Source organism: Capra hircus, chromosome 13, assembly GCF_001704415.2.
Source record: "Capra hircus breed San Clemente chromosome 13, ASM170441v1, whole genome shotgun sequence".
NCBI classification, from domain to species: Eukaryota; Metazoa; Chordata; class Mammalia; order Artiodactyla; family Bovidae; genus Capra; species Capra hircus.
The window spans coordinates 61,202,461-61,218,438 of NC_030820.1; the positions used below are offsets into that span (position 1 = coordinate 61,202,461).

Genomic DNA, 15,978 nt, shown 5'->3' on the forward strand with positions numbered 1-15,978 from the left:
ATTTGGTGTGCCTGTGCTGAGCACGTGATGAGGACCAGGAAAGGTCCATTTCTTTCCCTTTCTGATGGGTGAGGTGCCAAAAAAAGTGACCAGTTTGTTCAAAATCTAGCAAGGATCTTCTGCATGCTAGCTTATTGGCTACTGGTTGAAGGGTGGTTTCAGGGCCAAACAAGCTGGAGGGAACAGAACTGGCCGGCCATGCTCTTGTGGACAGGACACCGTGGAAATAAAGCATTCGGTTTGTTATTCAGTGTTTATTAAGTAGATTCAGTCTTATATATGATATACAGATTCAAAAGGAAAAGGATTCCACATACTTATGAAATCAGTGCATTTAGCAAGTAATACCATGGAGATAACAGCTCGATTAACAGCTCATTGGTCTTTTGTTAAGTGAGGGGAGAGGGAGTTGGCCTGTGCTAGTCATTCCACAAACAAAACAGAATTGAGTTGCATCACATAGAGAAGACACATTCTAAGAATTAAAATATTAAGCCACATTTACTGGAAAAACTCACTATAGAGAACACAAATCATTTTTATAGAGCATTGAGGAGGAAGTCCTCACCTGCTTAGAAGAGCCACGTTAAGTTGCATAGGTGCATATCTGTAAAAATATAATTTAGAGGTGAAGCCATTGACGAAGTAATAGAGTCACCTTTAAAAAGTTGGTGCCATCTGCTGTTTGCCTTAAGTGCCATATGCTTACTGTCTGGAGCCCCCTGCCCCTCCCCAGAGGTCATGCCTCATGAACCAGCTGCCTCTAGGGGACCCTGAAGAAATGCTTCTACCATCTGCATTGGAAAGTCTTAAAACTCATCTCAGGCAGAGAACTTGGCCTCTTCCCAAATATGTCTGAAGGGATTGGCAACCCTCTTGGGTTGTCCCTGAACCTTGGGTGGCTTGATCCTAAAGGTCGTACGAGTTAGCATGGCCTCCCCATTCCCAGGCTGCCGGGAGAGGAGCTCTTTCCACCGCAGCTCTGCGGCCAAGCCCTGCGCCCCATCTCACGAGTGCACGCGGTTACCCACCCGCCGCCACCAAGAAGCCTCCCTCCTGAGCCTGCTCTTAAGCGGACCACATGACAGGCACATGGCCATCTGCCGCACAGAGATTTTTCTGAGCTTAGAAAAGTATTTTTCAGCAAATCTGAGTTCCGTGTGGTGTAGGGTTTTTTTGTTTTTGTTTTTAGGTGGAAACGTAGGTCAAACGTGAGAGGTTTTTGTCTTGTGGCTTTGCTAAGCAGATGAGCCTAGTGAGGTGCACCTTCCTCCTCGGGAGCGAGTCTTGCAGGACACACAGGGACCGGGGCATCTGTACATGTAAACAGTACACTTTCACTGAGTCCAAAATTAGGAGCAAAAATACAAAGGTTCACATTGGTCTTAGGTAGATACAGGCGAAAAAGGGCTGAGCTGTTAAGCTCAGAAACAACAAAAACAAAGTTTCTAAAGCACCACTAAATTATATAAAAATCAGACCATGGACGGATTGAAACTGGTATTCTGGTGAAATACTTTACTATCTTGTAAAAAGTTTTACAAAAAATTACAAATTAAAAGTATCAACCCTCTGAGTTCAAAGCAGCATTTTGAAAATGAACTGGTAGTTAATCCTGTAACCACCCCTGGAGTGGAAAGTGGCCCTTGGGGATTGGGATGGCTGGGTTCCTCCTGTGTGAAATCCTCTAAAACCTTTCTAACCCCGCTGCCGGTCCCCCTCCCCCTCAACACTGTCCTCGGGTATAAACTGAGTGGTGACGATGAAATGAACTGTAGATGGGTTATACTCTTACTGGTCTACTAAGATGATCCACCACCAAGACCGAATCCCCACTTCTCCTCTGATTCCAACCTCGTGGGATTAGCCCCCTGCGAAGACTCTGGAACTGGTATACTACTCTAGCATTTCCTTTTAAACTTAGGATCCCAACTCATCTATCTGTGCCCTGAGGCCCTCCGTAAGAACTGGCTGTGGGCGCTCCCTCGGGGAGAAGGCAGTCCCCGGGGTGGGGGAACAGCAGCGAGCGAGGTTCCGCAGAGCCAGCTCTTTGGTGCTCTCCCAAGTCAGGAGGAAAGGGACGGGGTTGACGCTGTGTCTTTTAAAACAAAAACGAAACCGAACAAGTTCCCTGACTGGACTAGCTAATGGAATATGCTATTTCCACACAGCAACTTGCTCCTGATCCTGCCATCACGAGAGCTTCACGTGGAGCTTCGCCAGGAAGGAGCCCACCAAGAGGCGGGGTCATCGTGACGGGACCCACTGTCCTGCAGGGGCTCTGGAAGCCCCAGTGGGCCCTGACCACGAGCACTCGTTTCCTCTCTGACACACACTGAACCGCCACTGTTTACAGCAGTGCTCAGGCTGCTGAAGGTGGTCAGTTAGGACAAGCTTGACTCAAAACCACGGCTTCACACTGTAGCCTATACTGATCTTCACGTCGAATCCCTTGTGTCGGGGGTGGCGGGAGCCCCTTCCCCAATCTTTCTCACTCCTGTCTCTCAAGAGAAGCGAACCATTCGTGCCTGGCCCGGGTACTGCCTCCAGGAGGAGAAACGACATGTTAAGCAGTTGATATCAAGAATTCTAAGTAAGGCGGCGATTGTCTCTGCCAGTTTTCAACATTAAGATTTTCACAAATTGCCTGGGGTAACATTTTGCAAAAGACCTACTGATTTGTAGTATCGTTCACACACAAAAATAAATATTTACATAAATTCAAACGTCCGGGAGTAGTACTGAGCAGGTGGGGGCTGGACGTGTGGACGCTGGGGCGTGGGGGCGGCCTCGGGCACCGGAGCTTGTGCTGTGCTGAGGGCGGCAGGTCTCGGTGTCCTGACCGGAGCCTGGGGACTGGTCAGATGGAAGGCAGAGGTGGTGTGGCCAGGTGGGGTGCTGGAGGCCACTTGAGAGAGAAAAGGCCACCCTCAACCTCCAGGGGCTGGAAGCAAGCAGAGGGGGGCAAGACCCCCCTGCCCTTCCGACTTTCTGGAATCCGGGGCCCACAGCTCAAGTCCTGGATCTGAAGAGGGGGAGGAGTCCTCGCTGGAACCCTCTCCCTACCCCTCCTGAGGGCGGTCTGCCACAGTGCCGGCAGGCAGCTGGCTGCAGAAAAGCTGGTTTGGGAGGGGGTGCCTGCTTTGGGGTCGAGTGGCTCTCAATCCTAGGGTCCCCTTGGCCCGGGCTCCCCTGGGACCTCTTTGCTCTGAGGGAGGAAAGGCAACAGAGGGCTTCTGCCATCTGGGCAGGGGCGGGCAGCAGAGAGCTGCTGTCATGGCTACGGAGTGGTGCACGGAGAGGCCCTGCGGGCCTTGTGAGGTCTGGGCAAATCCCTGGTTTTAGCAGCACTGGTAGGTATTGCACTGAGCAAGAGGAAGTGCCTATTGGGGAGGAAGGAAACCAGGCCAGCCTTTTGTTTGCCCTTTCTCACACTCCAGGGATTATGGGTTTCTTCTAGGACTGGCCCCTTCAGAAGGGCTGGTCCTTGGAGAACCCCAGTGGCTTCTCCATTTCTCTGATGGTCCCTTTTACTCCAACCACGGGGGCATGGGGGAGGGAGCTGCAGTCCGCCTGGTAGCTCACAGCTGCCTCTTCTGACAGCCAGGGTCCCTGAAGAAACGGGGCCCTTCAAGGCTGCAGGTGTCCAAGGGGCCAGAGCCTGTGCAGAGATGTGTGCAGACCTGGCCCCTGGGGCAGGCTGAGGGCAAGGGCCCTGCTGACCAGCTGCCATCTCCCAGCTCTCTGTCCCGTCAAGCGCCGAGGCCAGGGGACAGCCAGTGGCGACTTTCGTGGGCCGAGGTCCTCCCAGGGCTCCAGCTCCTGGCCTCCCCCTCTGGACTTAGCTCCCGGGCAGACACCCTTGGGGGGCAGGTGGGAGACAGCCGTTCAGAACAGGCTCGGGGCACACCCTGGAAAAGCCCACGCTGGAGTGTGAGGTAGAATACGGGTGACCGTGTGCCTGGAGCGTCTGTGGGGGTGGGGGGTGGGGAGCCATTTTTTTCTGTCTTTGCTCTGCAGTGGGTGTGGGTGAGGCCCTCCTGCTTGGCAGTGCCGGGCACTCAAGAGCCGACCGGCCCGGTGCCCCCGCCGCCCCGCTCTGCTGGCCCCCAGCCCGTGCCAGTGTAGTGATATGGAACGTTAGGTCACAGGGACACAGCCTTCTGATCAGACACACACAGACTGGCAATCTGTACAAACACAAAAGAATCCATTTTCAGAAAAATAAATTACTAAGGGGAGAGGAAGAAAGGGTCCACTTTGTTTTTCTCAATAAATATGCGATTCTGCTCACCTAAGACTTGAAAGGTAATTATCTGGGGGTGGGGGGGTCTAACATCAGGGCCCACGAAGATGATTCTACACAGAGCTGTGGCCCCAGCGCCTCGTCGGGGAGGAGGAGCCCAGCCCTTCCGAAGCTGCCCCGTTGGCCTCTTCCAAGCAGGTCAGAGCACCCGTGTGGTGAGATTCCAAAAAAAAAAAAAGTGTCCTTGTGCCCAGAGTCTCAGGCGCTTGGAGTGTGGCTTAGAAACAGCTCTTTTGGATCCACCTCTTTCAAAAAACAAAGGGTACCAAACTGGTGAGGCGGGAAGCCGGTCCAGGGCCGGGAGAGCCTCCTTCCCTAGGGTAGTGCACTCCACCAGCCACAGGGTCAGTTCTGCTGCAGAATGAGGTTCTCCAGTTCATCTGCCGAGCGCAGCAGGAAGGCGGCGGACTCTCGGTAGCCGGCGATGAGCTGCCGCACGGCGCTGATCTCGGTAGGGCTGAGCTGGGCGGTGGGCATGGTCCGGCTGGTGCTGTTGCTGGAGGGGGTGGGCGTGGGCGTGGTGGAGGTGGTAGAGGCCCCGCCTTTCATGCTGAGGTCCGTGGGCCCTGCAGAGAGGGGAGCCAGGGTGAGGGCCATCCTTTCCTCTCTTCGGGGGACCTGAGACCCTCATCTGTCTCCATGGTTGTGCCCCTAGTGCTTCGAAAGGGTGGGCGTGTGAGGGTCAAAAGGTATGATGGGACCCAGAGGTACCCTCCAGAGAAATCACCTCCCCTTTGCTTGTGAACAGTGGCGGCCAAGAGGGAGTCTGCAATCTAACTGAAACACACAGGGGAGGTGTGTGGGTGGGGGGCGGGTGGGAGTTCCTCTCCATCTTTCCCAAATACCTCTACGGGGTGGGCTGTGGGTTTGGAGTCAGAAACCCGGACCGGCGGCCTGTTTGGCCACTCTAGGCAACTCCTAACTGCCCTGGGCCCCCGGCTCTCAGCTGCAGCACCAAGAGGCTGTTGTGGGGCTGAGCCACGCTGGTGAACCCCTCAGTGAGGCCGGGGCTGCTCAGCCTGTGGAAGGGCCACTGGGAAAGGGCTTCCAGGAAACACAAAAACGCCTGAAATTTGAAGAGCATTCTTTCCAGGCATTCAGCAAGAAAGCCAAAGAAGAGGGCCTGGAGCTCAGTGTAGGAGCTGGAGCTTCCCTGGGAGGCCTTTTCTCACCCAGCTAGGTCCCTGTGCCCTGCCCTGCGCTGAGGTGCACATGGGTGTTTGAGGCTGTTCTCCCTGATAAGCCAGCTCCTCTCTACCCCACTGGTTCTGACAGCTGGTTTCACTCATCATTGCATCTACAGTGGCAGTTTTTTGTTTTGTTTTTTTTGCTGTGCCACAAGTCTTGTGAGATCTCAGTTCATGACCAGAGATTGAATCCACGCCATGGCAAGGAGAGCCTGGAACCCTAACCACTAGACCACCAGGGAGCTCCCTACAGTGCCAGTTTTTATGTTGCTATAGAGATGGATAAGCTTGGCACTGGAGACAGACTGGAAGTAACGTCTTGGGAGCAATTTTGGAAACGACTATCTGTAGTGGGAACCTGCTTCAGCCCCGACATGGGGAAGGAAGTTGGAGTCTAGGGTGGGATGGTTTGTCACATGGGGCTATTTCCTCTCTAACCAGAGAACAGGGATGCCAAGTAGGAGGTCCTAGGAACCAGCTTGCTAAGGAACATCCTTGGAATTGAGGGTCAAGGGAAGTCTATTAAAGCGCAGGAAGAAGGACTGGAGGCGTGAACTGCTGGGAAGAGCAGCCAAGCAGGTGGCTGCCGCCTACAGTGGTGGCTGCCAGGACAGGCTGGAAGCAGGCGGGGACTCTACAGTGGGTCCTGGCTGTGGCAGGGTTAGGTGCCCTCAGGACACTGCCTGGGGACGGCAGTGGAAGGCCAGAGGCGCCTGCCACACCGGTGTGAGCTGGCCCTGGGCTTCCTCTCTTTCCTCCCTCCACCCCCAAGCATGGTCCTGTTTACTGCCGGGCTCAGAGCAGTCCTTCTGTCTTTCCCCGGGGGCTCTGGTTACTCAGGGTGTTGCTAGAGGGCAACTTGCCCAGCACCCCAGGGAAGACAGGCGAGCCTAAGGCTGATCTGGGCTGATCTGGGTTCCCTGATCCACTCATGAGCTAAGTGAGGGGCTCTAACCCACCGACAGGACGACCCAACCAAGACACCAGACTGACTGACCCCACGTTAAGGGCTGTCGCTGGGAGGGCAGTGGAGCTGGGGCTGCGTGCAGTCTTCTTCCAAGTGCTGGACCCAAACAGGATGTGGCTGCCCCAGGCAGGTCAGCGAGCAGAACTTGGCTTCTGTGACCTCACTGCCCACGCCTAAGGAACCAGGGGAGACTGAGCTAGTGGCCTGCCTTGAAGCCTCTCTGGCAAGAGTGAACAAACAGGTAGAGAGGTGGAGAGCCCTGGCGGCTGTGCCGTGAGACGGGCCCTGCTGCGTGGCCCCAGGCGGGGGCTTACCACCATCGCCCACCGCCTGGGAAGGGCTCTCCCCAGGCACGACAGGGGACTCTAACCTCCCTGCCGCCGCTCCTTCTCCAGACCCACTCTAACCAGGTCCCCAAGCAGCAGGGCTGTCGGATGGTGCTTCTTCCTGGAAGGAAAGCAGCCCGCCTGGGACAGCCCTCCCCAGCCTGCCTGCAGCCGGCCACTCTGGCCTCAGCCTCAGGGATTAGGGCCAGGCAGCCTCTTATTTTAGGTTAAGAGGCATTAGGAAGGATGAGAAGTTAAGCCCAGGCAGGAATCCTTCAGGGACCCTCACATATTTCCCAGTGGTGGGGAGCAAGGGGAGTGGCAGGTGCCTGAGCTCTCTGCCATGGGAAGGGACCCGCGAGGGGTCTCCCTCCTGCGGCCAAGGACAAGGGCTTGAGAGGAAATCTCAGGCACATTCGGCCAAGACCTAGAACCAGAGTTCCCTGGCCTGCAGGTGGCACCTTCCTCTAACCTACTCCTCAAGCAGCAGCTTGCTGTCACCATCGGCTCTTCCTCACCTCTGAATGCCCCCAAAGCACGCTGCTTCGGCCTCCTGGCCTCCACGTTAAAATCACACAAGGGTGGACAGCACAACTCACAGCCTCCTTTGCTTAGAGCCTATCCGTGGCTCCCACCACACACAGAACAAAACCCAAATGCCTGACCCAGGAAGCCGCAGGATCGCCCCCAGCCTGCTCTCCACGGGGGCACTGTTCTTCCCCAGTTGCTCCCACCCCCCAGGCCTCCGTATGAAAGGGCCCGAGGCCCCCACTCAGGGCAGCACCTGGCTCCATGGGGAGGTTTGTATCTTTGGGGGGCTGTTTCTCTCCAACACTGATCTGTGTCCCGTCTGCATCAGTCACCTGGGAAGAGTTACAGAGAGCACCTGGGGGTGGAGAGGGGACAGATGGCGACCCACTCGCTGCCCCCAGGTGACCTAGATGGGGCCCCACCGTGCTCCCTTGAACCTTCATCTCACACCTGAGGTCATGACCTGTGGCCTGGCGGGGGAGGTGACCTGCCTGGGGCTGAATCCTGGCTCTGCCATCAATGTTGGGGGACCTGGGCACAAGACCTGGTCATTATCAGTAAGACGAGTGCCAGGTAAAGCGCTGGGACTCTGCTTGCAGTGGTGGGTGGGGGCAGGGAACCAGGTAGAGGCCCAGCAAGCCTCCTGGGAGCCGAGAAAGGAGTGGTAGGTAGTGGTTTATTTTAACCTTGCCTTCCCTTCTGAGGACGGCTAAGATGACAAGATGGGGAGGGTCCCTGTAACACAGGAGTCACTTTCCCGGCAGCCTCTGTCCCCACCCTCCCCGCCGCCCCCACCAGGCTGCTGGTGTCCCACACTCACCATTACTGTGATTTCCCGTTTGGAGGGAGGCAGGAGGCTGCAGGTTGCTGCCCAAGGCCCCGTAACCACGGTAACTGTAGTTGAGGCCACCATTGGCATACACGGGGTCCTGGGAGTAGGAGGCTGGCAGTGAGTAGGTGGAGTGGGCGATGGCTGTGGGGTCCCGGGAGTGCTGCTTGTCCAGGGCTATGGGCTCGTCCTGCGGGGCGGGAGGGAGGTGCTGGGGAACCTCAGAGGCAGCCAGCCCTGACCAAGGTTCCTGGACGGTGGGTAGATGGTGGCCCCAGATATGCTGGGACTCAGTGTGGGGACCTGCAGAGCTCTCCCTCTCTCCCTTGCCCAGGGCCTTCCCCAGACCCCCATCTCTCATCTATGTTCCATGCAGATTTGATCTGTTCCTGCCTGGCTGAAGACCATCTTGGGTCTCGAGAGGAAGTCCAGAGGCCTTTCTGAAGTCTGCAAGGCCTTTGTGTTGGCTCCTCTGCCTCCCCGCCCACCCTAGCACCTCCCCTGCCTGAGGACGCCCTGCCTGCTCCCTCTGCACCCGGGGCCTGGGGACCTGCGGGGCGGCTGAGGGCGCCCCCGGCAGCTGGCAGCAAGCAGGCACCTGAGAGGTCTGGTACATCTCCAGGCGCATCCTTTTGGCCGCTTTTCTCGTCTCGCTCTCGCAGGCAGCTGCCAGGATGTTTTCTGCCATGGCCGAGGTCAGGTGGGGAGGTGTGGGTCTGGTCTGAAGACAGAAGCGGGGATGGAGCCAGAGTTGGGGTGCAGAGACCCCTGGCAAAGAGGTGGGCGGGGCAGGGCTGGGGTTTGAGCTCCTCTGTGAACCAGAGGCCACAGTGTCTGCTTCCAGAGGTACTGGAGGGGGCTGGGCGGGGGGGGATGCTGGGGGCTCACCATCTCCATGCCATTCTTCTTCATGCGCCGGCAGGACTTGAGGTACGTGCGGATGCGCTTGCGGGCCCGTTCCTGGAACTCGGGGAACTGCCGGCTGCACGACTCGATGATGGCCTGGATCTTCTCCTTGGGCTGCTTGGAGATGGGCACCATGCGGTCCAGGTTCTCGTCCACAAAGAGGCGCACGAACATCTGCGGAGGACACGGGCGGTGGGCGGGACTGGCCCGCTGTGCCCCCGCCCCGGCCGCCCCAGGCGGGCACTCACGTTGAAGGCCTTGAGGCGCTCCGGGTCCATGCCCTCCGAGTCGTTCATCTTGTCGTTGTCCTCGTGGTCGTCGTGGTCGTCGTCGTCATCATCTGCCGTGGGGGCCCGGCCCACGGTCAGGTCCTCGGGGCAGCCACTGACCTCGGTTTTGATGGAGTCGTAGCTTCCCGAGCTGTAAGGGGGGGACTGAAGAGGCCGGGGCAGGGGGTCAGGTCACAATGAACGTGGGGACTGGGGGGTTTGGGCACACCCAGCTGCCCGGTGAGCCACGCTCTGAGGTCCTGAGCAAGTCACTTTCCTTCCTGCTCCCTTTATCTCTTAAGCGGGGACAGCGACACGGCCGCACCTCTCAGGGTGGCTGCAGGAAGGACCCCCACAACTGATGCCCTGGAGAAGCTCACTGGAGGGGGTCGCAGCACCCACACCATGACCTGCCTCCTCGTGCGAGGGAAAGGCAGACACAGAAAGGGTTCCTGCCACCAGCCAGCCTCTTCTGCTTGTGCCAAGATCCATTCTGGCTTCAGGGTTTTCCTCCCTCGTCCCCAAGGGGCTGCGACCCCGAGCTGACAACTGAGCTGTCACAAAAGCAGCGAATGTGCTGTCTGTCGGGGATAGGAACAGATGGGCTGGGAGAGAACCAGCCAAGGAGACGGCCATCAGGCAGAGCATCCCTGCAGCTCCCGGGCTGGGCTTCTCCCGTCTGCCGCCACCCCCGGAAGTCACCGGCAACCTGATGCAGAGCCCGTGTGTAGAAAGAGGAGAGGGAACCAGGCCCAGCCCATGGGGCAACCGCCCTGTCCTGCAGCAGGAGCAGAGACAGGACCCCTCCTCTGCCCTCCAGAATAAGGAGCCCTTCCCTAGCTCTCCCGGGAATACACTTCCCCACTCTCCTCCCTGCTTTTTCCCTCTTTTTCATCCTTTACAGCTCAGTTCCCATCCTGTCTCCTGCCCCCTGCCACACATGCTCTGTTAAGGCCAGAGACCACTGTCGTTTGCCTTTTAGAAAGTTTGTGGCTTTGGCGAGTCCTGATAGGCAGTGTCCTAGAAACACGGGGAGGTCCTGAAATGGGATCCTCTGTCCTCACAGAGGACAGCTTCTAGTAGGTGGCCAACCCCAGGAAACAGATCAGACCCTGCCACATGGCTATACAGTGGCCCAGGTGGTACCCAGCTCTTGCTGATGAACAAAAGGATAAAGACAGACACTGACTGCTGCCCTATCCGGCAGTAGCTACCACCACCAGCCTCCATGTGACCACACCCAGCAGGGTCAGCCCTCCCAGGGTCCCTGGCCTTGTGCCCATCTCTCAATCATACCTAGTGCCCACCACACCTAGTCTCTGAAGGGCTAGGGACAGCCGGGTCCTCTGGCCTCCTGCCAGGCTGTGTCAGACTCGCACAGGAGGGTCAAAGTGGCCATGGGTCAGTCACATTCCCAGGCGCTCCTTGACGGATCCTCAGCCAGGGTGAGAGGAGACAGACCGTAGGAGACACTCACGCTCCCATCTCACTTCCGTGGTCCACACGAGTGGCCTGAGGCCACAGCGGCCACCTCACGTGTGCCGGCTCTCTGCCTGCCGTACAGAGGCTGTGCCTGCCACTGGGACCCAGTCAAAGGGGAGGATGGGGACTTCCCTGGTGGTCTAGTGGTTAGGACTCCGTGCTTCCAATGCAGGGGGCACAGGTTCAATCTCTGGCCGGGGAACTAAGATCCTACATGCCACAGGGCTCGGCCAAAAAATAAATTGGAAAAATAAAAGTGGAGGAGGAGGATGATGCACTGCCAGTCCTGGCTCCGTGGCCTGGGCTCGGGTACGCTGACCATATGACGACTGTATAGAGACTCTTGTACAGAAACATCCCACGAGAGACACCACTGCAGGCCAGCACTAGTACCCACCCTACACCCCCTGCAGAAGAGGAAACAGGCCCCAGGAGGAGAAGGAACCTGAACAGGGGCCTCGGCTGGAGCCCAGGAGAGTAGGGGTCTGAGAAAGCACCTTTGGCCCTCCAGCCCTGGCAGGAGAAAATGCCCTCTCCCCGGGGTAGCTCCCGCATCCAAGGCCACGCTGCAGATCTTTGTGGTCTGGAGGTGACCAGCAGAAGTAACAGGAGAAGGTGGGGGAGGCCAAATGGGGGGCATCTATCTGCCCACCTCAGACTGCTCTAGTGGATTTTACACTTCCATGTCCCTGAGGCCACCAAGGCCTCAATCTGCACCATCTGTAAAATGGGGACAAGCGTGCAGACCAGTCAGCAAATGGGAAGCCTGGGGCCTCTGCTGAGCGAAGCCCGCTTGCTGCTGCTCTTCACAGCGGACCCTGTTATGGAGGCAGAGAGGCCGGGCCACACATCCCTCCCCACCTCCACTAGGGCCCAGGCCACCAACCTCACTTCACAGATGGGGACACAGGCGGAGAAGTGAGGGGCCTGCTCCCGCTTCACGACCTCCCCAAGCAAACGATGGCATAGTGGCCACGGCCACCACCCTGCCTCCGCTGGTGATGGCCACACACAATTTCACATCAGCCTCGCACAACCCTGCCGTGTATGCAGGAGTGGCTGAAGCTCACAACTGTGGGGAGCCCGCAGCCCCACACACCTCGGGGGTGGTCTTCACCCCGTACTTGACGCGGCTCCGCAGTCCATCGGCGCTGCAGCCATCGGAGGGGTAGGAGGGCGTGCCCAGAGTAGAGCCCTGCGGGAGCTTGTCACACAGGTTGATGGGCTGATCCTCGGCGCTGGCGGTGAAGTCCATGGGGGCCACGGCGCCGTTGCCGTTCATCTCGGGGAAGGCCGGGTCTCCCTGCGTGCTGCTGGAGGTCGACGGGTTCAGGGTGGAGGAGCCATTACCGCTGCCGCTCTCAGAGGAGGAGTCGTCTGGAACGAGAGGCCTGGGTGTGAGGCCCCACCCCAGCACTCACTGGCCCCGAGACACCCCCAGGTATGTGGCAGGGCAGCTCAGGGAAGTGATACTTGCCCCGTGTAGTCCTCACAGGCATCCCTGGGCAGGAGAGCGTTGCTGTCCCTACTGGAGGCTCCAAGAGGCTCCAAGCCTTACCCCAGCCCCGAGCTGGGGGGCAGGGTCCCGCTGCCAGAAACCGGGGCCACCAGGAGCAGAGCAGCCATGGAGTGTGCAGGGCGTGGGGGCCTCCTGCCGTCCACCCGTACAAATGCCACATTCAGCTTCCAGGGCCTGGGATGAGCAGCTGCAGCCTCCAGTCTAACCCACCCGGCACTGGCCCAGCGGTCCTCTGACACCCCTGGAGGTTGCACGGGGCTTTTCCTTTGGCTCACCACTGCCTCACCCCTTCACACCCTCTTCCCCACAGGACCCCTCCCCACCGCAGACCCTGGAATTTCTCCACCCCCTGACTTAAGGATGGCTCCACTGTGACACCCCTGCTCCCAGGAAGCAGGCCTGGGCCCAACCCTGGCCAGTCTGTGTAGACACAGACCTGCCTCTCCGCATGGCCACACGACACTGGACACCCAGAGCCAGGGCTGCAGGGGCTCTGTCCGCGGCACCTCAGTGGGCCATTCCGCCTTTCCTGCAGCGACAGCCCTACAAAGCCCTGTGGAGGGCGCCCCCTGCTGCAGAGAGCACAGCATTGCCGGGGAATCCAAGACGACAAACTTAACTCCGGGGCTAGACCTTTCCGAAGAATTTCAGGCTCCTTTCCCCGACCCTGCCCCCTGCCTCCTGCTTGGTCAGCTGAGAAGGCAGAGGCCCAAGCTACAGTCTAGCTCCCGGGGTTACTGTCAGGTGAGTACCGCGTGGTTCCTGGTGGCGCCCAGGTGCCCAAGCGGCTCTGCACCTGCCACCAGGGTGGGAGGGGGAGGGGCGGCCGCAGGGAGCCCTGACCGCATCCCAGGACACCCCTTCACCCCCACCTCCGCCAGGGTCGCGCACGACCCCACCCCCACCCCTCCCAGCCAGCAGATTATGAAGATTTAGTCCTTGGTGCTGGGCACTGGGCACGCGCACCTCCCGAGCGTCCCCATGGCGACCGAGCGGCTCTAGCGCGCCAACCAATCACTGGCCTGCCGGTTGCCCAGGGGCGGGGCCAGGCTGCCCATCAAGCAGCCAAGGCCCAGGGCAGAGGGGGATGGGAAGGCCTCCGCGCAGCGGCACCCCTCCCCCTCAGCTGCCGCAGGTCCCCTGGGCCAGGCTGCCCCTCCTTCTCCTCCTCTTCCTCTGGGCAGTCACTGCTTCTGCAGGCCGCTCCAGGCTCTACTCAGAGCCGCCCCACACACCCCGCCCCCCCCCTTGCTCAGCTACATCCCCGAGTCCCCAGGCCAGCCGCCCTGCTACCTCTGGAAGCTCACCGCCCATCCCCTCCTCCTCAATCACAGATGGGTCTGGTTTTCTTCTGACAGTGTCTCCAGTGACCAATCTAGACATTTGTGGGATAAACAAACTCGCCAGCAGTATTTATTAAGCACCTACTGCATGCTGGCCCGGTCCCAAGCTGAGAAGCAAAGTAGTGACTATGACCAAGAGGCCAGTCCTCCTGAGGGCACAAGATGCTCACTGCTGAAACACACGGGAAGTGAACGGGCTGCCAAACTGCCAAGCCACACCCACCCCCACCTTCCATCTAGTCTTCTTGGCTGAGTTCCCTCTTCAGCACTCCAGCTTCCCTTGGTCACACCCTTGCACCTGTCTCCACCCTTCCCTTTCCCAGCACCAGCCCAATTATCACTCCCCTAGTCCCCACCTTCCTGTTGCCCACAGCCTGCCCAAGGAGAGTTTGCACTCTTGCTGGTATGTTCTTAGTCCTAACCTCTGCAGCCTCCCCCAGCCCAGGTCCCACTGTACTAGCCACTGCTGAACCTCACAGCTCCAGGCCTCTGTTAATCTGCCTGCCTGTTGTGTCCAACTCAGTAAATGTGAGTCCACCCTTACTGGCTGGCCCAACACTGCCTTCTCAGAGCAGGCCTCCTCCCTCCGCAGTCCCTGGGAAGGAGGTACTCACAGACCCAACCCCAGCCTGTGCCCATCCCTCCGAGGGATATGTCATGCCTCCTCAACCAGCTCAGGTGCAGGCCTGAGAGTTGCCCACCTCCCCATCAGGGCTCAGCCTAGCTGCCGGAGAAGCCCCAACACCTGGGATTTCGGGAGTCTCTGCCAGGGCCCAGGAGATGGAGGGCAAGGATCACGTCCATCCTGGCTGACCGTCTGAGCACCTCTGAGCTCTGGCCAGTGCCTATTCTTAGCCCACCTGGCAGGCGTGACTTCACACCCTGCACTACTCCATAACCAGCCACTTGCTTGACCTCAGAGGGCCTTGTCTTCCTCCTCTGGAAGGAGGGGATGCTTGGAGGTACCACACCAGGCACAAAGAGAGCCAATGTCACAATGCTCAGCTTGGGCATCAGGCCCAAGGCCTCCTGACACATCACAGTGGGCATGGGCCCAAGAGGTGGCACCCCAACCTCCTACCTCCCAACCAGATTGTCTCCAGGGAGGAAGGACCCTCTTGCCCTGTGCCTCTCCAGGCATGAGCACGAAGGAGGCTGGGATGCTACGAGGATGCACACGTGTGCATGTGTATCTGTGAGTGTGTGTTTGCCCGGCCCTCCAGCTCAGGAGCCCAGGGTGCTGGCCTAGACTCTTGAGCTCCCAACTCCCTTCCCCCAGGGCTGTGCGCCTCACCTGCCCACCCAGGGAGTCACAGGCAGTGGCTCCAGTGGCGGCACAGCCCCTCCTCCGAGGTAGATGCCACCCCAGTCTGGCAGGGAAATGGCCGGGCAGATGAGACCCACGAGGCCAGGAGTCTGGACCTTGTGTAGCTATGTATTCCAAGTTTTTAGAATAAAACTGGAAATAGGCACCCATGTGTAAATATCCAGGTTTTTAAATACTGGTGACTGACTCACATTGTTTACATTTTGAAGAAACTTGCTGGACAAACAGACAAACCAAATGTGGCCTATCTATGCAATGAGATATTCGGTCATAAAAAGGAATGAAATTCTGTTACATGCTACGACATGGATGAACTCTGGAAATGTTAGCATTAAGTGAAATGAGTCAGACACAGCCGGACAGATATTGAAAGAGGACACACGTGCAATATCAACATCGAGAATCGTCACATCCACAAATGAGAATATCTGAGGGGTCTCCAGGGGCTGGGTTTGGGTGGAATTGAGAATTATTGCTTAATGGTTACAGAGTTTCTATTTACAGTAATGAGAACTCTATCTTGGAAATAATGTGCGCTGGTTACACAACATGGTCAGTGTACTTAATGCTTCTGAACTGTACACTTAAAAATGGTTACAAAGTGGCAAATTCTGTTTTACAAAATTTACCACCACAAAAAATTTCCCCAAAGCAAAAAAACAAAACAAAAATCCTGGAGGAGGCCAGTGGGCCCCAGTTTACAAGCTCCATCCGCTGCCATCCCATGGACCCACAGGCCAAGCCTCTCCCACCTCCACTCTGCACCTGGGGGCCGGGAAAGCCAGCCACACACACAGAGCCCACCTCGGGGCACAGGTGAGTCACAAGCACCAACCCCCCCAACCCATCACGCCGCCCTCAACCTGCTCACAGACTGCCTGCAACTCTGCTGACCAGGGAGGCGAGGCCATGGGCTTTAGGCAGAAGGCAGAGGGGCTGTGTGTCCCTGAAGATGCCCCTTCGCCTCCTTTCAAAATGGTGCCATG

The 15,978-nt window shown here is 58.0% G+C and overlaps 1 protein-coding gene across 3 annotated transcripts in view; it reads right to left on the reverse strand.

The window, feature by feature from the left end:
• Positions 235-15,978, reverse strand: part of NOL4L (nucleolar protein 4 like) — a 132,348-nt gene continuing 116,604 nt past the window's right edge. For 2 of the 3 annotated variants that reach the window (XM_018057704.1, XM_018057706.1), the window contains 6 exons: positions 11,903-12,180; positions 9,301-9,486; positions 9,035-9,226; positions 8,745-8,867; positions 8,138-8,336; positions 235-4,872 (listed from right to left, as the gene is read on the reverse strand). In XM_018057704.1, coding sequence (XP_017913193.1) covers positions 4,652-4,872; positions 8,138-8,336; positions 8,745-8,867; positions 9,035-9,226; positions 9,301-9,486; positions 11,903-12,180 — 1,199 coding nt within the window. In that variant the 3' untranslated portion in view covers positions 235-4,651. Of the gene's footprint in view, positions 4,873-6,490; positions 6,634-8,137; positions 8,337-8,744; positions 8,868-9,034; positions 9,227-9,300; positions 9,487-11,902; positions 12,181-15,978 lie in introns of all 3 variants that reach the window. The other variant, XM_018057705.1, reaches the window with a different exon arrangement.